Below are 22,826 nucleotides of genomic sequence, written 5' to 3' on the forward strand. Positions count from 1 at the left end.
CTACAACAGATTTTTTACGTCTTCTCTCGTTTGCGAGTTGTTTTGTTGCCCACAGTTATTATTTCATAAAACGTAAATGATTATCTTTGTACATTTTTTAATAAAGCAACGAATCGCAATTTCAAAATGAAATTTGAAATTTGAGTCGAAATATTCGAATATTCCTGTTCGTTCTTGGTTTGCCGACTTTGCGGCATGTGAATTATTGAAAAATGGAAAACAAGCTTTTCAGACATGAATTAGTCAACAGACAAGGAACGAGTTTCCAGAAAACAAACAGGTAGAAATAACCTTTCTCTTAAATAAAAAATTGAAAGAATAGAAAAACATTTTAATAAAATTTCCTTAAAACGTATTGGTACTCCACCATGCTTGCTTTATTATGAAAATGTTAGTTTTGAACACCGGATTTCAATCAACCACTAATACGTCATGTATTTCAAAAGCGTTATGAGTGTACCAACTGCTACTTTAATCGATACCGATAAAAGACCCTCTGTTCAAAAAGTATAAGGTTTTTTTTAAAAATATAATCAATAATAATTATAATTAATAATAAATATTTTTTTTAAAATGTGAAATTCAGTTCGGTGAGAAAAGGGGTTGTTTGCTTAATCAGTATGCACTGAAGACTGTGTGCGTGACTACATGCGTGCTTTAATTTGGTACTGTTGTGTAGAAAAAACAAGCCATGGCTTGATAGCAGAAAAATATGCTACAAAAAGTAATATGATAGATGTTCGAGTGGTAATATAAAGAAATAATGCAAGTCCGAGATAAGCATTATCGATATAATTAAAAAGAAGTGTGTTGAGACGGTTTTGGCGTGGGAATAGAATGAGTGGTGAAAGAACGGTAAAAAAAAGAATGAGGTGAATTTGGTTAGAATTAGAAGCAGAGAAAGACCAAGGAAAACTTGGCATGATCAAGTATTTTTATACACTTGGACGTGATTAAGTCAGGAGTCGGAATAATCTTCGAGGATGTATGAGGGGATGCATGAATGTCAAGGAGGCGTATATTGTTTGTAAAGAGAGAGTGGTGCGGCTTTCTATTATCTCTGCTTACCCCTATGGGAAACAAATTAAAGGTAAGTTAGATAGTTATCTAGTATTATAACGATGCATTTACGAAAAGTATTTAAGATTTTAAAAAAACTTTTTGTGATTTAAAATTAATGAAATATTTATTTTCGCCTTAATTTGCAAACAAAACTGGAAAGAAAACGATAATATTAATCTTTTTATTTTTACCTTTGTTTAAAGGAAAGAAAGCCTTATTTTAGGAATGAATCGTTTGAAAAAATCTCCATATCACCTTTCAAAGAATTTATACTATCCCTCTTATTATCGTATATTAATTTGTCTAGTGGGCGGTTCTAAGCGTCAAATATTTCGTAATGAACAAACCTAAGATTACTTTTTAATAAATTCGACAGTTCTGAAATCAAAGAGAACATTCTGTATTCCTGGTATTTTTACGAGAAAATACAAGATTTTTTAAAGAATACATGAGTTTTATTTGGAATTAAACATGAATAAAAAACTTTTATATTTGTTACAAATTATGTTTTTTGGATATTTTTTTAAAAAGAAAACAAACTTTAATAATGTAAGGTACTTATAATTTTAATACTAGCTATACCAGGCCACATTTTACTGTGACTCAGTCTGATTAAATTGAAAAGAAAGAAAATAGTACACATATTTCTAATATGTATAATTTCACAATGTTTGTGAAGCGATATAAATATAATGTCTGTGTAACAAAAATGCAGTAAGAAATGCAAATGCAAAAATGCGTTGTAACAGCAGTGTCAATAAGCCAGCTATCCGCCATGAATGTTTATTACTCCGCGTGTTGCTCTTACGTTCAATAGATGGTGCTGCCATTAGGGGTAAGAAATACTGATTATCTGTCATTTTTTTATTAATAAAGCCTTTATACGGGCGCGTATTTGAATGCAATATTGCGATTAAATACGAAAGCAATCGGTGAATAATTTAAGGAGATTTAAGACTATGAACAAACAACATTTACATTTCATTTTATGTACCTCAAACTTTTTTGGGTTAAGTGGGGTCAAAATGAGACTATATTTTAACTAAAAAATATATGGGTTTATGAGAAAAAAAATGGTGCATTGGATACTACATTTTGTTTATGATAGTAATCTTGAGGTAAATAACGTGAGGAAAGGTTTAAAAATACATAAAAAAGGTTTAAAAGAAATTTTGAATACATAAAAAATGGCAAAAATCACATAAGTTAACCAAAAAGAGAAACGAAGCCCAGAATATATGGATTTACTCTTTATGCTTCTAAAATATACACTTTTTATAATTAATTACGAGTATATTGAATAAAAAAACCTTTCCAAAACATAATAATCATTATCTCAAGTCGTAAAACTGTTATATAAAACAAAACAGTTAGTTTGTTATCAGAAACCTAAAAATGCCTGAGTATATTTTAAAATACGAATCTATGGCTGTAAATTAACTCTACAAAAAAAAACAAAGTAAAAACGTTTCCAAGGGGAAAAAACGAACATCACAAAACGGAAGCAGCGACAGTTTCTCAAGAGTAATAAATTGTTGGATTCAGTTTTTGTAAGTAAGAAAAACATGTTTACTTATCTTAGAAATGTCACATTTTACTGGTCAATATAGATTTTGTTGTATGGATAACTGTAGCTGTTTTCTTTTTAAAATATTTAATAAGCTATGCTTAAACCCAAAATAGCCACCCACCGGGTGGTTATTTTATTATTAATTTCAAATAACAAAAATTGGCCCACCGGGCTCAATTTTTCTATTTGAAATTTGAAATATAAAAAAATGTATGTTTCACAGAACGTAAAAGTCTTGTATGATGTAAATCTTGATTGGGGCTTTATTTTTAAAAATGTGATCGTCAACGATGTGTGATAATAAGGATTCCGAAAAAGATACCAAATATACATCAGACCAGTTGAAAAAATTCTAGCAAACTTGATAATCTCGGAGCGTGGTTTACGTGAGTAACGTATAATTTCACGATAGTCACAAGTAAATGGTTATAACGCCGTTATCTTCCCATTAAAACAGTCTCTTGGGAATCGCCACTTTCTCTCACAAATCCAGTTAGCGTAAAGGGCTAATCATTCTAGGAATTCTGGGTGAATGACGTCATCACCTAGAATAGTCGAATTGTTTTATTTCAACACATCAGTTAGTTTACAACATTTTGAGTGTCGAAATACTTGTGCACAAATCTGGATTTTTTTCTCCAAATTTGTGCACAAATATCTCCAATTTTTTTCACATTGTGAAGTTTTACGAGTGTTACTAGTTTTATCAATGTATCTAGAAGTATCAAAAATTTAAGTAGTGTGGTTATTAATCATGGGTAGAATTGGTGAGTTTTACGCATGTGTAAAGTGATCACTCAATAAAGCATATGACGGTCGTAAGCCCTGTAAATTGCCCAGACTTTTTCTCAACTAACTTTATTGATCCTTTTTTTCTCCAACCGATTTGTCATCATCATGGATAAATATGTTATAATATAAATTTAACCCTGATGATGACAAGGTTGTTTTCGAAACCAGTTGGAGAAAAAAAGTAAAAAAAAGTGGTTCAAAACAAAGTGTATTTATTTTATAAAGTTTATAAAATGTGCCACAAAAATCTGCGAAAAACATTCATAAAAATTCCAAATTATTCTTCATCTATGTTAAGATGTCAAAAAAGTATGAAACATCAGTTAGTAGTGTTTTCTGCTGACCGATATAATAAGGAAAAGTTATTTAACAAAGATATGCGAAAGAAGTTATTTAGCAAGATCACACATCTTCATTGAAATATCTAGAGGGTGCAATGATTCGTTATACGTTCAGTCGCACGAATCCAATTCACTCTACCGTGCGTAAGAACGGACGATAATCGAACGGCCAATAATTTATTGTATGGCCATTATACAGATTCCGGGTAAAGAAAGTCATTATTTTTGATCGTGTGAGAAATTAGGGTATTAGCGAGGAATGTGTTAGTAGGGATGTAGAGAGTAGAAGTAGTAATTGATGAGCTCATACTTATTACATGAAGGTAAAAAATACATTTTTTTTTAAATTAAAATAATTTTGAGCAATGTGTAAAATAATGAAAAACTAATGAAAATTGATTCAGAAATATGGTTATATAAAGAAAAACTAGCTTTATCCACCAGTTACTAAGGCTCAGTCTAGTCAAATGAAAAAGAAAGAAAATATTTAGCACACATTTAAAATATATTTAATTTCACAATGCTTCAACAATGCAATCGAAAACATTGAAAATACTGAACAACAGATGTCAAAAAGCCAATGTTAAGTATTGGGTATGTTGCTGTTACTTTCAATAGATGACACCGCCATTGCGATAAAAGTAGTTAAAAACATGTTTTTAAATATCTGTGACAAATGTTTTATATATATATATATATATATACATATATATATATATATATATATATATATATATATATATATATATATATATATATATATATATATATGTATATATATATATATATATATATATATATATATATATATATATATATATATATACATATATATATACATATATATATATATATATATATATATATATATATATATATATATATATATATATATATATATATATATATATATATATATATATATATATATATATATATATATATATATGTATATATATATATATATATATATATATATAAATATATATATATATATATATATATATATATATATATGTATATATACATATATATATGTATATTTTTTTTATTTTTTACTTTTATTTTTTTTATTATTATTATTTTTTTCAAAATGTTGTAAATAGATGTTTTATAATCTATCCCAAGCAAAAAACGTTCGAATACAAAGTTGTGTCAGAATTATGTAGGTAGAAGATTTAAGATTTTAAATAACAAATTTTATTTTTATATTTATTATATTATATATATAGACAGTGGTATGAAAAAACAAAATAACAAAAAAACAGATGGGATGTGAATCCTTTGAATCGATATTCAGGTATAACAAAAAATTATTTAAATTGTAAATGAAAATACTTGTTTTTTACCATATGATTATTATATTTATTACTAGTTTCGTAAGCTACAGATGGTTCTATCTACGGGTTTAAATGTAAACATATAAATAAATAAGAGGTAAAAAACAAGTGTTTTATTAATATTTAATAATGTCTTACCACAAAGTGAATGCCGAAACAATAAATAAAAAATCCTTTGATATTCACGGATATTTCGAAAAATACAAATGCTCGAATGTCATGTTGTTTGAAAGAAATGATTATACGTCAAGTGTTTTACCCACTGTGCTAAGAGCGTTTCAATTCAATTTAAACCAAGGTAATATGAAGTGAAAGAAGGCCTTGAAATGTGCGGGAGTGGATAATATCACGAAAGATTTACTCAGATTTAAAAATAAGAAGAGATTACATAAGAGAAACATGAGTGCTGAGACACTGTAATCTGGGATTTGAATTCGAGATGGAAAAATACATTTATAAATATGTAATACGAAAGCACAGGTAAAGGAAAATGTCGTACTTTGGAAAAGCTCTCCTCTTGGATTTTTTTAACTTTCAGAAATACAATATTCCATAGTCAAAATTCAGATTGCTACAAACTAAATGAAAATTATGACTTACAATATTTCGATTGTAACTAAATTTTTGTTTCACATTTTGGATTAAACTCATGAAAGGAGATATTTATATCAAGATTTTACTCAATGATATCTCAAAAATGATATGACTAGAGAATTTCATTATTTGATTTGGCAGTTTATTTTTGGGAAAATTTATCTGTTCATAATTAAATTTTACGTGGTGCTTAATGCAAAGCAATCACACATAAAACAATGATAACGTAGAAATCCTTAAAAATATAAATACAAAAAAAAAATAACTGCAAAATTTTGAAACAATAGTTTTTCAATAAACAAATTAACTCTTCATTTACAATATGACGCCTAACTTAAGACTTGCCAGTTTTGTGCATATTCCTATAGATAAAAAAATAAAAATAGGAAATAGATAAATGAAAAAAGAAACAGTTTCTTCGATCAAATTTCGGGGATCATGTTTATGCTTCAATAAAAAAAAAACATCATGTCCATGCTACAACTGTTTAAATTTAGTTAGTTTTTTACACTTTTATCTATTTTGTTCGGTTCCCCCCTGGGAACCAAAACCGGGATCTCCAGCGTGGTAGACAAACGCTGTACCCACTTTGGAGGTAGACTGGTAGAGGTCTTAACCATTGAATAATTGAGTGTATTTTTTAAAATTCTCAAACATCATTCATATATTTTATTATAGTTAAAATAAATAATACAATAAAATATTAGCTACATACCTTTTCTTATTATATGTTTACAGTTATATTAAAGTATTTTATTATTATTATTTTTATTGTATTTTATAAAGTGTATATGATGTATGAACCTTAGAGGCTTGCACACTTTACCTCAAGGTTTGAAATAGAAATAAAATAAATCAATTTTCCATTTATCTTTTATTTGGTCAGTGACCGGGCTTTTTCATTACCGTCATCATCAAACTGATAATGTTGGTATCAATTATATGTAAAAACCAATTCGAATTTTTACAAGGTTTTATTTGTTCAGTTATTACGGGGTTGAAACTATTATAGTCATTATTTACTAAATCAAGTCAAGTATTATAACAAAAACCTATTTAACATTTTCACGGAAAAACATTATTAGCAAACTACCTTTTGAAAATACATTAATTTAGTTTAATATTCGTTTACAAATTTCGACCTACGCCATTTATTTCGTTGTTCCATCCTGTACTTGAAATATAGGGGTGTTTATTACCTATTATGAGAATACCTTTTCATAATTTACGAGGAAAGTAGAGATGTATTCATCAAAGAACTCATCACCGTTGGTGCAAATAAAGTAGGCATTTAAATAAAAACAAAGTCTTCCCAATAATGAAAAGAAAACATTGAAGACGACCTTCAGAAAAATACCTCAAAATGTATTTATTTCCATTACTCTTTCTCAAAACACTTGAAATGTAAATCAAAAGAGAAAATTCTTTCTTTGAAAAAATACAAAATATACAAAATGAGAGGTTTCCCGAATTTGTATATTGGAAAAATAAAATTGAAAAGTTTATATGATTTTCTTTCTCAAGGTTTTCTTAAGAACTCTCGTGTGAATAAATCTGAGGGTTTTATAAAACCTAATTCAAAATAAATATCGAGGGTAATATTATATTCTACATGCTGTAAATGTTTTACGATAAGCTCTTTTAAATTAAACTTGAGCTTTTTGAAACGACTTATGATTAAAGTTTTTGCTTCTTTTTTTATTTCATGGGGGAATTATTTTTTTCTTCCTTAACATTTGAAACGTACATTTATCTGAATTTAAAAGTTTTTTTTTATATTTGTATTTAATGTCTACATTTTTAATATCCGCTAACTCCTTTTTCAATCAATTTTGGCGGCAGGGGAAAAAATACTTCAATCCAAATAAAAGTTCATATTGGAGATAGCAAAATGACTTTACAATACAAAACTGCAAAACCGATTAATTCCAATAGATCTTTAAATATTTAGAAAACAAATACTTCACTAACTTTCCTATGGATATAAAATCATTGAAGACATTAAAATGCTTAAAATTAAATTAAATTACTTATATGCCTGTGAGTCGAAGAAAAAAAACACACACAAAATAATATAATTTATATTTAAAGCACTAACTTTGTGATTTTCCATTTTATAATTAAAATGTACTTTCTATCACTATTATTAAAATCACTATTATTAATCAGTCTTAACTAGTATTTATCAGTCTTGATAAAGAAGCGGTTAGCTTCGAAACCGGTAGACATTATAATTAAGTTATAATAAAATACATATTTATTGTGATTTCAAAACAAAGTTATATTTTAATTACACAAAATAATAATAATAAAAATAAATCATATCACCCACAAACATAAACAATAAAAAATAAGTGCATGTCCCTCTTTAAGCACAAGAGCCCAAGAAGGAGAGATCAGCGTAATTAATTTTAAAATTGTAAAGTACATATAAATGTCTAGAAAATTAATTACATTATAAAAAAACTCTTGCAACTATATAAAATAAAAAAAATATATACTTAGGTGTTTTAACTTGAAATGAAATATCTATCGTTTATATAAAGAAGGTCACAGTTCCGTCTGCTTCCATATAAATGATAGATATTTCATCTCAAGTTGAGGCATCTATAATTATCGATTAGTTAAACACCAAATTATCCGATAGGGTGTCCTACGCAATATTTGAGTCTGAAAGAAGGTTAGTCCAACAATAAACATAGAATAAATTAATACACATATTCCCTAGTGCTATGATTTTATCACAGAGTTTTTAAATTAGGGGAATGTACCTATTTAATTTAGGACTTGGAAAATGTTATACCGTCCCAGTCAAATATTGGCATAGGATCACGTGGCTTCATGCCTCGGAGCATTTAATTAACATGCGTGCTAGATTTATATATTTAGCAAGGCTCAATATTTCAATCCTTGGGTTTGTCGCTACCGTTCAAATCAATTTTAATGACATGATCGGTACTAACTTCTCAAGGAAATAATGTCGGTGGAAGTAAATACAAGTCAGAAAAGGCACTATGAGAAATGAACAGCCTTCTTAGAACCGCGATAGAGTAAGAAACTCTGAAATAAGACAAATCTGCGATGTCGAAGATGCTGTGCGATGGAGAAGAGAAAGAAGACGTTTCTGGAGAAATCATGTGGGAAGAGCAAGTTCGAATCAAGTGGTGAGGATAGCAGCAGACAGCAGCATGAGAGGTAACAGACCCCCAGGAAGACCACCCAAACGATGGAAAGACTGCTGGTCTTCCACCTCTCAGGAGTGGACCGGAAAATAACAGGGCAGTCTTAAATAAAGAAGAAGAAGGAGAAAAGCCAAAATAAGTCCTGGCTTCTGTGAAAAAAGAGGTGGACTGAGATTCTTAAAGTGACGAACATCTTCGTACCCTAGCCAGATATTGTTTTGATATTTCAGCAAGGTGACCAAGCTTCATTGTTTAAAGGTACACCAAAAGAAGAAAAAAATAGGGTACAAATCATTTTTTTTATTGAAAAAATTATCGATGTGTCCTAAAGATACACCAAAAGAGGAAGAAAAAGGGTAAATATTCATTTTTTTATTGAAAAAATTATCAATTAGTCTCTAAATATACATTTTCACATCTAAACAACGATCAAGAAAAGTATGTAAGTCTGGGTCATGAGTGGGTTTAAGAACCAGCCTATGACAGGGCTTACGATGGGCTGGTTTAAGTGATCACTTGAAACACGTGTTTTATACACAATTTTATCCATGATTGACAACCATGTTTCTTATATATCAGAATGTATATTTATGTTTTCTTCTTTAACATGCTGCTCTTTGGCACCATCTTTAGTTGAGTTTACTAAGTTTTTTAAATAAGTAAAACAAAAAAAAAACAACCACAGAAGGTGCCAAAGAAGTAACATGTGCAAAAAGGTAAACATTTAAATATAAATATATCGTCTGAAATTTGATAGTGTGGTTGTCAATCATAAGTAGAATGGTGGAAGTAACACATGTATAAAGAGATCGCTTAAACCAGCCTATGAAATGTCGAAGGCCATATAAATTCAAAAACTTTTTTTTTACTATGTAAATCTCTTCTAAGTGGAGACAAGCCCAAATTTGTGAAAAGGAAATTGGACAATTAACATATTGTAAATTTATACAGGTTTATGTTTAAATTTTAATAAATATAAATTAAAATATTTTATTATTTAATAATATTAAAATATTCTTAAGATTCGCCTGGCTGTATACATAGGATAATGTGTTTTTCATTCAAAATATAGCTAAAAAAACATTGTATACCTTCCCTTCACTTAAAAGGAAATTTAGGAATGAAAATTACGGCATTAAAATATCAAATATTTAAAACGTGGACCGCCAAAGATGACCCTCAGAATAAGGCTTCGCAAATAAGGTAACTTACAGGGGTGGATAAAAAGTTTTCGACATGAAAAAGATACTAATAGTCGGGTAAAATTTAAGTCTTTGAAAATTGATTCACATATTTAGGTTTTTTTATGACTTGATGTCATTTTAAAATGATATTCGTCGATATTTAATTTATTTTTAATAAATGTACAGGTATGAATTCTTACCTATGTAAAGTATGACAACTTTTTTAGCTGTTTCATAAAAGAAAGGTATTGGATATTAACAAACATTTTTTTACGAGACATGGACTTATTTTTAACATCTTGAAAAAACCTGATCAGTGCCGACCCCTGGTAACAATAGTATCATTTTATGAATATATTGATTGATATCACTCAATGATTCAAACTTACTAAACTCAAATCACACCATCACATCGCTTTCAGGGGTGGGCAGAGAGAATAGAACGCCACACATCTTTAGTGATATCAATCAATTAATGTTCTTTAAACATACCCGCCAGTTATCGCGACTCTTGACCCGACCACTTTCAAGTATTTGACATACTTTAGCAAGTTTTCCTTGCTCCTATTCCAAACTATATTTTCCTCATACTATATTCATTTTACCGTTCTGTTATCACTCATTCAATTTACATGTCCGAACTATCTCAATACACCTCTCTCAATTTTATCAATAATTTTTATTTCAGCCTTGCATCCTTTCCGTATTTAACAATCCTAAGAACTTTTGCCACACATTGGTCTGAAATATCACATTTTGAGTACATGCAGTCTGCTTTTATCCTTATTTTGCCAATTTCATGCTTCACGTCATAAGGGCTGGAACCAGGACTCATATTTAGATTCCGCTGTTAGACTTTTATTTGCTACAACTGAGTTCAGTACACCCTTCACTCTATTCCTAGCATTCACTCATCTTTTTATATCTGTATAAATCTCTTCGTCCCTAGAAAATATCTTTCCAAATATACAAAATCATCTACCTGTCCCATATTTTTCATATATATACTATTTTACACCCAGGAATACATAAATTTAAAAAAAGCTACAAAAACATGTTTTTCAAAATTTCAAGTCTCCAATGTAAAATTGAAAAAAATATTTAATTCTTCACGTACAAAAAATTGATAAAATGTGAAATAAAAATAAGTACATTCTTAAGATTCCAAAATAAATTTAGAAAAAGAATGTGCAATACCAAGCCATATCAATAAAATTATAAATATTTGGGAATCAAATATTTTAAAATCACTACAAATACAAAAAAAAAAAAAAATATCTTTAATAGAGTGCAATAAATAAACATTCATTGTAAGTCCCTTTCCAAGCACAAGAGCTAAATTTTTTTTTGAGAGAGGCACAGCGTAACAAAAATATGATTTTTTAAACGCTGAAATATCTAGTTAATAAATATATAATATATGTGTGTAATAATTTTTATAACGATATTAAAACAAACAAAAAACTCTTCCAAATGCTAGATGATTGATAATACCATTATTTCTATCTCAGGTAGAAAATTTTACATCCTACCCTCGTATGTGTGAGATAATTAATGTATTAGATGAAAAATAACCCTCCTACGTAATTTGCCTTTACATAAATTCGCCATATAAATTATAATTCATTAGGAAACGAGAGATAAAAGTTGAAATGATAATATATGCAAAGAGCAGAGATAAAGGAAACAATACAATTTGCGTCGAGTCTTCGTCAAACCCATCATTTAGGATAAGGCAGGATAAAGCTACAGTTGACATCTTTACTATGGGGGAAACCTTAAAGGAAGAGGGTCTATTATTCTAAAATGTCACATTATATGAAGAGATAAAATTAATTGATAACACTATCAAATCTAAGTTCACTCGCTCTCTGCCATTAATGTTAGTGAAATTACATTAGTTAAAAGCAGATATTTTTTCAAAATATTTCAAATTTGTATAAATCTTTGTTCACAAATTCTGGGTTAAATTAGAAATCTACGGGTAAATTATTATAAATATTTTGATCGTTATATATTTTTAATATTAATAGGATTAACTTTTTGATTAGTCATTTTTACTTTCCTTTTTATTTTAACTAAAATGTTAGAAATATAAGTATATTACCATTTACTCAGATTTTAGTCTACCGATTTCGAGATGTACTTGTCTCTTCGTCAGGATAATCACTACGCCAGCATGCAAACAATACTTTACGTCACTAACAGTTTTTTGTTTCTTTTTTTGTGTACATTAGGTTAAAAAAAAAAAAAAAAAGAACTACATACACAAGACACACTAGGTGGGCCAACTTGACAACAAACGCACTTGCTAATCTCAAAAATAAAAGATGTGGGCAGGTATTCTCACTTTGTCGGTTTATGTAGGACTTTAAATACAATAAAGGTTTTTAAATACAATATAACGTCCAATTTAAAGTGAAAAACCGGTAGACACACATACATATATATGTATAAGTTCGTGTGTGTATATATTTATAATTCAGATCTCTTAATTCATTTCATTTTTGTTCGTTTTTTTTGTTTAAATTATAAAATGTAAATTTCATATAAACCTTAGAGGCCTGCTCACTTTATCTTAAGCTTTAAATTTGGAAAAAAATCCCACAGGATATTGATTATGACTTTAAAAAGTGAATAATTAATCATTTTTAATTTAAGTTTCACTTAGTAAATACCACAATTACGAAAAAATGGTATTTACTAAGTAAAGACCACTATTTTGTGATAGTGGTATTTAAAACTTAATTAAATTAAAAATGGATACATTTTACCACGAAATTACTGCCGAATCAAATAACGAGATAATTAATCAGTTTCATTAAAAAAGCTCTATGGACAGATTTTGTATTGTAAGTGGGCAAGAATATTTGAAACTTCCGTTTTCAGCCGAGTGGGCTATAATATTGTGCTTGTATAGTTTTGGGCTATAGAGGTCGCGGCCTTTAACGTTTGACTGTATGACCCTCATAACAGCTGGACCAGCAAATTAATGATTCCTTGTTCACTAATGGTTACAAATTCATATACCGTACTGTGTCTGCGAATGCTACTACTGGGGAAATATAATGGTACAATTTACGATGGAACATGAATTTAATGTGACTTTTTCATTTTAAAAAAAATAAGATTTAACATACGTTTTATCTCCTAATCCAAAATGCGTTACATGCTAAATGTATTGAAAACATTACTTTAAAACTAAAAAAAGATACCAATTCATTGACATCTCATCAAAGATGAAGAAGAATATGGAAGTCTGGGCATTTACATTTGGGCTGACGACCGTCATAGGCAGGTTTAAGTGATAAATATTTATGTTCAATTATGATCACAAAATAAGGTTTTGCGTATTTTGAAACATCGTAAAATATTTGTGTTTCAAAATGGTTTTATCCCCAAAAATAGTTTGAAAACCGCTGACCTAAGGGGTCAGAGTCCAGTCTTTATTATTCTACGCCAGTCTATTGATCGTGAGAAGGTGTACGGGGGGTCGCAGTCGGTCAAAAAATGGCAAATGGAAATTGTCACGTTAGTGAGAAAAAACTTTCAAAAATGGTAAAATATGTAACTGGAATATGCAAGTTTTACTTTTGCTTTTTAAGGTTTTGCATTCAAAAGGTTGAGAAACGATACTCTACAGAGAAGAAGCTACAAATTTTACTTTCTGGTACTGAAAATAATTTTAGTTTCTGTTACTGAAAAAATTTTTAGTTTCAGGTACTGAAAAGTTTACGTATAGGGTGGTAACTAACGGTAAAAAAAATCTGCCAGGTAAATATTTTAGCTAGGCGCATTATATTTTTAACGTTTTTTGTTGTTTTTTTAAAAAAAAATAATGAACCTTTTTCACGGGTCCATTTGGATTTAAAATAAAATTTAAAAAATATATTTTTAAGGCAATAAAAAGTAGATATACTAATAAACATATTAATTTTACATGTTTTCCTCATCTACAATAAATATATTATTAAAAAAATAAAATTTGGTTTAAAATTAAATTATTTATTTAGCTATGTATTTGTAAATTTATCACCACACACGAAAATATTTTTTTATACATTTATATATATTTTTCTAGCTCGGAGTATTTTGTTTTGTTTTAAAATTTATTTTAAAAAGTACATTTTCAATTGACTTTCTCACCAACAATGGTAGACAGTGTGTATTTTTACGTTTTGATTGTTTTTTTCTGCTGAAAAATATATAATTTAACATTTTTAAGCCATTTATTTAAGCTGGTATTTTTTTGTTTGTTTTTATTGTAGTTTAAGCAAAAGACCAAATGTGAATTTTACACTTTTATGGCAAAAAAAACTGTCACGGTGCATCTGGCCACTGTTTTTGGATCGAGTCGTTTGTACCCTTTTTCCATAGAACAATAAATATATAAAAAATATGGATGTGATGAATGACTGAGTAGTAAATTATTATTCACTGGACTAATGAATACTCAAACGTATTTTTTATCTAAACTCATATGTACAGGATGGCATAAAATTAACACCCTATCGGAAGATGTCAGTCATATTTGACATTTGTGAACCATACAGCTGCAGTAAAAGACAGATTGATAAAATGGGCACAAGTGTGTATCAACACTGGCGGCAGCCACATGACGGATATAATCTTTTCCATTCAACAGAATAAAGTGTATAGTTCAAAAAGAGATTTTCATTAAATTTTCATAATTTTTTATTTATTTATTGAAAAAGTTATTTAAAAACTGAATTAGAATATTGATTTATTGCCATTTTTGCATTATTGCAGCTGTCTTCATAAATATCAAATATGACTGACGTTTGACGCCATTTGCAAAAAGTATAACATCTTCCTTCTCACAAATTTGGGCTTATCTCCACTTAGAAGAGATTAACATAGTTAAAAAAAGTTTTTGTATTTATAGGGCCTTCGACATTTCGTAGTTCCAAATAAACATTTTTACTACATAAAATATTTTTATGAATTTATTGAAAAAGTGATTTAAAAACTGAATTAGAATATTGATTTATTGCCATTTTTGCATTATTGCAGCTGTCTTGTTCATAAATATCAAATATGACTGACGTATGACGCCATTTGCAAAAAATATATCATCTTCCGAAAGGGTGATCAATTTCGCGCCACCTTATAGATATTTTTCAGTGTGTTATATTATAGACAAAGTTAGTTTTAATAGCGAAAGAAAAACAAACTACACCATGCAGGGTATGCTAGCTCGAGCTTCATTGTGCTTTTCTCCTTTAATAGCATAGTAATTATGTCGCATACAATGTGTAAAGCTAATGTGACCTTGGGCGAGATACCAAACGAGCTTTTAATGGAATTCGCAAGTTGTGCGGTGTATCAGAACTTGTTACTTTATACCAAGACCGCAGTACGACTAATGAAAATTAATATCACCCCCGTTCACCATGGCGCTGGCGGTATTGTTAAAAATTTAAAGCGATAATCTTGAATATTTATCCGTTTAAAATTGAAATATTCAAAGAGATGCGCCAACTTTTACTGAAGAGAGTGAGGTAATTAGGGTGTAAAAATGGAGAGTGGGATAATTGGAATACTTTTAAGGTTTTGTAACAAAACCAGAAGGAGCTCGATTACCAAGACAAAAATTGGTGATAGTTATTATTCAGACCTGACGATGGAAGTTTAGCTTTCGAAACTAGTAATCATAAATAAACTCAAGTGGTATAAAAACAAGTGTTTCCTTAAGCATTTTAAAGTGGTCTAGTCTAATTCATGAAAATTGTAGATCGCCCAAATAATGTTTTATTTTATTTTTAATTGATTCCGCATTCACTTTGTGGTAAGACATGATGAAATTGTAAATGAAAACACCTTATTTTAACGACTAGTTTCGGAAGCTACAGATGCTTCCATCTTCGGGTCTGAAAATAACTGATTCATATGAAGTTGGGAAACTAGTCGTTAAAATAAATTTAACTCAAGTGGTAAAAAACAAGTGTTTTCATTTAAAAAAATCTATTTTATGTTAGAAAAACATAAAATCATAAAACGTATTTTTACTATAATATATCAAAATAATAATTTGTATTCGTTCATATATTTGTATGTATATGATGAAAAAGTTGTGGAAATCGGAAAATCGAGCTGAGGGTATTTACAGAGCTTATTAACTGTCATTCGCAGCTTAAAGGTTTTTTTGCACATATAGGAATATGATATTAAAAAAAGAAATTTTAAAACTTTGGATTTAAAACAGAAAAAAGTCATTGTGTCTTTTAATTTTTAAATCTGAAACGTAAAATGATGTTCAATGATAAAACACACTCAAATAATTTGAGAATCTATAGCTTCATAACTGAAAAGTGTACATTAATGGATAAATTCAACCCTCTATGAAAGTAAGAATGAAGTAAGATTGAGGGAAAAATAGTTCTGTTTAAAATCCCACAAATATTTATTTATCCGTTCTACCTTAGAACACGTGGAAATTTTCGGAAATTTTCATGAAAATATCGAAGTTTTAAACCAAACAATCGTGGTTCCTGAAATATCAAAGGTTCGAACCATATTATCAAGGGTTGAGAAGATAGCAAAGTTTCCTACCTAAAAGGTTGATGTCGGCAGCTTTCTTGATAACCGGGAACGGCACCCATTCTAGTTCGCCCAGCGCACACCAGGCGGCGGCGTTTATCAACGCCCAGAGACCGTCAGCGCCATCTGGGAGATTTTCAGCGACGAAAAGAGACGCTGAAAGAATCTGAAAGAGAAAAACAAATGTCAATTATCGTAGTATCATCAGAATTTAATACGAAAAAACATGAATATAAAACATTTGTTTATAAAAAATAAAATCACGAAAACAACATTAAGGATGTTATATCTAGGGCAAATTTAACTAGTTTTCGGTATACCGGTAATTATGGTTTAATTCCTAAATCGAATTAATACATTTTTCATAACCAGTTATTTTAATACATTATTTTGAACATTTAAATATAAACTAGTATTTATCACCAAATAATACGATATTATAAGACGATATTTGAAACGAGTTCGACGTGTATTTTGTTGTACTCGTATGATTAATTTATCTTGACAAGTTTTACTTGTCTCAATGGCGTAGTGGTTAGCGCGTTAGTGGCCCCGAGATCGATTCCCGCGAAAGTCAAAATAAGCGTAAGTGATTTTCACTGTAAAATTAACTTAATTGTTTTATTTCGGCATTCACTTTGTGGTAAGACATGATTAAATTGTAAATGAGAATAATTGTTTTACAACTTAAGTTATATTTGCTTTATTTTAACGACTAGTTTTGGAAGCTTTACATATATCTGTGGCTACCGAAATAAGTCGTTAAAATAAAACAAACAAAACTCATGTGGTAAAAAATATGTGCCCTCATTTACAATTCAATATAAATTTAATATAAACTGAATAGTACCTGAAGCGTTGGGCTGTTCACATTTTATTCGTGTATTTGACGATCAGGATAACACTGCTTCTATCCGATGTAGTGCCCTATGCACCATAGGGTGCGGATAAGGGTTAGAAAAAAAAAAGAATTACTTTGGAATTTTTCCCAGCGCCATAAAAAGGTGCACACGTGCGTTGGGGATCTTATACTATTCATCGCATGAAAGTCGAGTAGAGCTTGACGTAATCCTTCGTCTATAAAAAGCACCTTCAAAAAGCAACTGTTCTCGAAGGAGTTTCTAAGACAGTCCAAAATAATTGATTCGATGCAAATTCACTTGTTTATCATGAAAGAATTTTGATTGTAGTGAAAATTTGAAGCACACCTAATTCATTTGAATACAATTATTTTTTAAGTGAAATAAATATATTGCCGACAATTTCATTCTCTTACCGCCTCTGATACAGAATACGTTGAAAGATTTATTGCTTTAGCCAATACTAATACAAATATTTATTTTGATGTTATATTTAAAAAATAAAAACACATCTGTGAGTTTTTATTATGCACGTATTTTCTTACGGGAGGGAGATTCCATGATCTGGCATTTCGAAGCAGGGAGTGATTTCAATGTATGTCAGTTTGAGCACTTTTCCGCGATAAATGTGAGAATGGTATTCTTACATATTTTTAGTTCAGTTCATTCCTTTTCAACACTGTCTATCTAAATGTGTATCACTTACATATTTTAAGCACAGTAACCCCGTAAAAGACAGTTATACATGTAAGGCGAAGCTTTTAAAAATAAAATGTGAATACTTATTTTTACAAATGACACTTGTTTTAAAGCTAATGGCTTACATTTTCACCGTGGAACTAGGTTAGATGTTTTTTTAAACATATTTATAATTCAAGTTTTACTTGGTAAATAGCACTATATATTACAATCTTTTTGACACATTTTTCGATGCATTCCGCATCATTTTCAAATAAAGTGCTAAATGATGCGGAATGCATCAATCATGACTCTCAATAGATTTGAAGAAATACTGGTATTTAATAAGCTAAACTAAAATTAATTATGAAAAGACATTACAACAAAGTGACTGCCGCATTATAATTAAAATTGATGTTTTTCGTTGAATTTTTAAAAGGTATAGGGTGCTTGTGCACGACACGAAATTTTACTGTCCAGCAGTCCAGTTAGCACGATAAAACAGATGATTAGCTTGGTTTGGTTTGTGCTTTTGGAAGTTTTTCTTCGAATTAGTACACTTGATCGGTGTGTGATCACGGTACGCGTAAATTCGATCAATGTCGTAGGCGCTTTTATTAAAAAACCGGACTGCCGGACCGTAAAATTCCGTCTAGTGCACAAGCGCCCATATGCGCTAGACAGAGAAGTATGAACGGCGAATATCAAGGAACCAATACTTACAGTCCATAAATAAGCTATCATTTCTATTGTATCACAGCACAACACCAGAAATTTATATAAAAAAAGAGAAAAAGCGGAAAAAGTGGTGGGTTTTAATAATTTATTTTGTCATAATTTCTTTTTTATTTATTATACTAGACACTGGGTTATTTACCCTACGGGTGATATATCATAGATGTTCAATAATGGGTAGAAGAATGGTGAACGTTTTACGAATATAAAAAGTGATTACTTAAGTAAGCCAGATCATAATTAGTCTAGTTGTAATCCTTGGGATGCTCAGACTTTCATCTTCGTTGTATAAATACGATAGACGTTTTCATCCTTAGATTTAGAACCCTATAAAATATTTATTATTATTAATTATAATATAAAATAAATAATTTCTGGCATTGGGCACTACTTCTACTTAAAGATATTTGTGTCGCCTACTTTCAAAATCCACCAGAACCAATTATATAAGATTTTAATATAAATACTCTATCAGATTGCCAATTGTGGGTTTTATTGTTTAAAATATTTATATGCTTAAAAACCCTACTAATAAATATTTAAAAACAGCGTTGTATTTCAAATTTCGCTATATACATGCAACTTGCCTTCTGACCCATATCAGCCAATCAGAAAGAGGGCATAGGTAAAAAATTAAGATGACGTCATTATCGGTTTGTGTCTAGTGTTTTTTTTATAATGCAGTTTTTTTTCCTAAAAAAATGGGGAAATTCTCTATATCATAATATTTGATCTAAAGATAGACATATCTTTTAAACATTAATGTTGCCTGGAGAATTTTATTTTTTTTGTATAATCGACTTGGATCTGGCGGATTTCGAAGTAGGCGACAAATTTATGTTTCAGTTTTATTTTGTCGAATAAAATAAAACCTTAATATTTAAAATAAAATTTAGACATAAAAATATTAAGGCAAAAAAACCAACCAAAATGCGTACCTTACGCTTCGCTAATCTGCTCTCCCGATCAAATGTAAACTTGCAAAGACTTCAAAGATCGTCCTATCTAAATAATTCCATCAGAATCGTTCTATTTTTATCACTTTAGCTGGAAATACGTCTACTATATGTAGGTCAGAAGAAATGAAACATTGCGTTACATTTTATTTAAAACTAAAAATATTTTAAAAACATTTGGCTAATATTTTTTTGTTATAAACCGTAATATGAAATTTTGAAGAAGTGGCACTCAAAAAACTGATTTAATTAATTGGAATTCCGATGTAAACTACAGCTCTGATTTTGTAAAGTGAAAAGTGTTTACATTTTATTAAATAATTTTTGTGTTTTATTATGAAACATACTTTAAATTCTGAAAATATGAAAATTTGAAGAAATGGCACTCAAAAAACTGATCTAAGGCGTAGATTTTCGGGAAATTAATAAAAGTGGAAATACAATTTTTTGTTGAGTCATAAGTTAGCCTAATACCCCTTTGAAGAAAAACGTTGGACTATGGGACACCATAATATGTATATATTATATATAATATAATATATTTATACATATTAAATTACTATTTTATTTATTGTTTCGGCATTAACTTTGTGGTAAGACATGTTACAATGATTAAAGCAAACACTTCGTTTTTTACCACTTGAGTTAAAAAGTGGTAAAAAAAGTGTTTTCTGAAATCATTATTAAATTACTAGATTCAAATAACTAGAGAACAATGTTTCACATATAAATCTGACCCTTAAAATAAATAAAAATAGTGTTTTTAAATAAACCACGTCCCTAGCTGTCTTAGGATAAATAAAATGAAGGCATAGCTGGTAAGTTATTTACAATAAATGTCTTTGGTCGTATCCATTTCTCAAACCGACGTATTTTCAGTTAAATGCAAATCATCACATTTTTATTGACGTACATATCTGGTTCTAGGAGTGAGAAAATTTGACACGATAAAGCGATGAGATGAAAGAGCTCGTTTAAATCACAGTCTTGGCGAAGTTTGGGAGCAAATATTTATTTTCACTGTCAAATATGCTGCAGAAATATTGGGTCTTCATAGTTCAAATATTGTGAAACGCCTAACCATCTTCGTCACGAATCTTGTACATTTGAATATCTAACGATGAAATATTTTTAAGTAAGTTATTTAAAACATTTTTATAAGATATATTTTGCTTGAACCCCAGAAAGATTTTTAATCAGGATAATTATTAAGATATCGTTTTATGTTTGTTTAAAATAACATAATTTTTAGATATTTACTAGTGTGACAAACCATTGTTCAAAAAATCTTAAATAAAGCTTTCAATTTTGATTAATTTGCATGACATTTCGACAGACAGATGGCAGCAGTGAAATTTGTATGAGAAATGTCAAACGTTCTTGACCAATGGAATATAAAAAATAGGAATAAATTAGATACAATATGGTTGTTCAATCAACGTCAGAAAAATGAACATTACAAAGTAAAGTTAAACATATCGCTCACTCCTTTCAAGAACGTCATAAATCAAAAATCGTCAATTTTCAGTTGTGCATGTTTTCGGTATGCCCAGAAAATGTACTATATTACAGCAAAAGCGGCATATTTTTAACTTAATATTTACCCGCTACAGGGCAGAAAGTGTTGTTTTTGCATTTTGAAGAATAGGTATTGTTTAAGTATTTTAAAAAATATACTAGATATTTTTCAAATGGAGAAAAAACATTCAAGTTTTACCTAAAAAGATTTGTTGCACAGTAAAAAGTTCAATAAGTGGCTTGATATTTATTTTTAATACATTGTATTATATTGTTAAACTTTAAAAACGTTCTACTGAAAAATCAAGTTTTTTGATTTATGACGTTCTTGAAAGGAGTGAGCGATATAGTTGCACGTAAATCAGATGATGAAAGTTCTTGTATATTAGTAAATGTCAAGACTTTCATGTTATATTCTCTTCAAAATTAAATTAAAAATGAATTGATTTTTTTAAATATTTGTAGACATTTTTAAAAGTTAAATTAAATGAGGTAATGAAGTCTATAAAACTTAATAAGATAACAGTATATATTTTCCTTTTGTTTTGTTTTATAATTATAGACTTCATTACCTCGTGCAATTATACTTGAAAAAAATTTCTAAAATAAATAATATTCTCTTTACAATGATTAAAGAAAACACTTATTTTTTACCACTTGAGTTTTATTAAAGACTACATGTTTCGGAAGTTAAACCTCCATCATTCAGGTCTGTATAATAGTTATTACACAGATCTGAATGATGGAAGTTTAACTACTGAAACATGTAGTCTTTAATAAAACTCAAGTAGTAAAAAACAAGTGTTTTCTTTAATCATTGTAACATGTCTTACCACAAAGTTAATGCCGAAACAATAAATAAAATATCTCTTTATATTATCATTGTTTTATATTTGAAGATGTATCATGAGATATTTGAAATAATGTAGAATGAAAGACCATTACATGAATAATTATGTATACTTTTTTTTAATTACTGGATCACATTAGCGTAGAATAGAAATGTAAGTGCCAGAAAATCACAAACAGATTGAACCATAGTTATAATGTGTGTAGCATTATTGAATATGTTGGTTAAATATTAGTAACTACAGATTGTTACAGTATTGTTAATAAACTCATGTAACCAAAAATATTAAAATAAAAATTCCCTTGAGGCATCTTTAATACATCTTGGTAAATCTATGAACTATCCTAACTATGAAATTTATTCAAAGCAAGCAATTTATATTTCGACAGCGTACTTTCAAATAATTTCATTGCAACTGGCAGGTAATTGGTAGATTTAAAAAATCTCAAATGAGAACTTCATTTTCATTTCTAAGGCTGAAGACTATTTAGTTTATAAGTTGCAATCTATACTGCCTCCGGGCTTTTAAGCTTCTTACAGGTTTTGTGAAAAGGTTTCTTACAAATCCTCTCCATTATACGTTCAATCAGACCAGAGACTTTA

The 22,826-nt window shown here is 29.0% G+C and overlaps 1 protein-coding gene across 1 annotated transcript in view; it reads right to left on the reverse strand.

Moving 5' to 3' along the window:
• The window catches only part of LOC148304525 (D-beta-hydroxybutyrate dehydrogenase, mitochondrial-like), a 103,420-nt gene that overhangs the window by 14,558 nt on the left and 66,036 nt on the right, over positions 1-22,826 (reverse strand). Inside the window, exon 4 of the mRNA XM_088268226.1 lies at positions 16,639-16,792. Within this exon, the coding sequence (XP_088124352.1) occupies positions 16,639-16,792 (154 nt within the window). The remainder of the gene's footprint in view (positions 1-16,638; positions 16,793-22,826) is intronic.

Source organism: Brachycentrus maculatus, unplaced genomic scaffold (genome assembly GCF_059751285.1).
Source record: "Brachycentrus maculatus isolate JH-2025_06_01 unplaced genomic scaffold, ASM5975128v1 h1tg000315l, whole genome shotgun sequence".
Taxonomy (NCBI): Eukaryota; Metazoa; Arthropoda; class Insecta; order Trichoptera; family Brachycentridae; genus Brachycentrus; species Brachycentrus maculatus.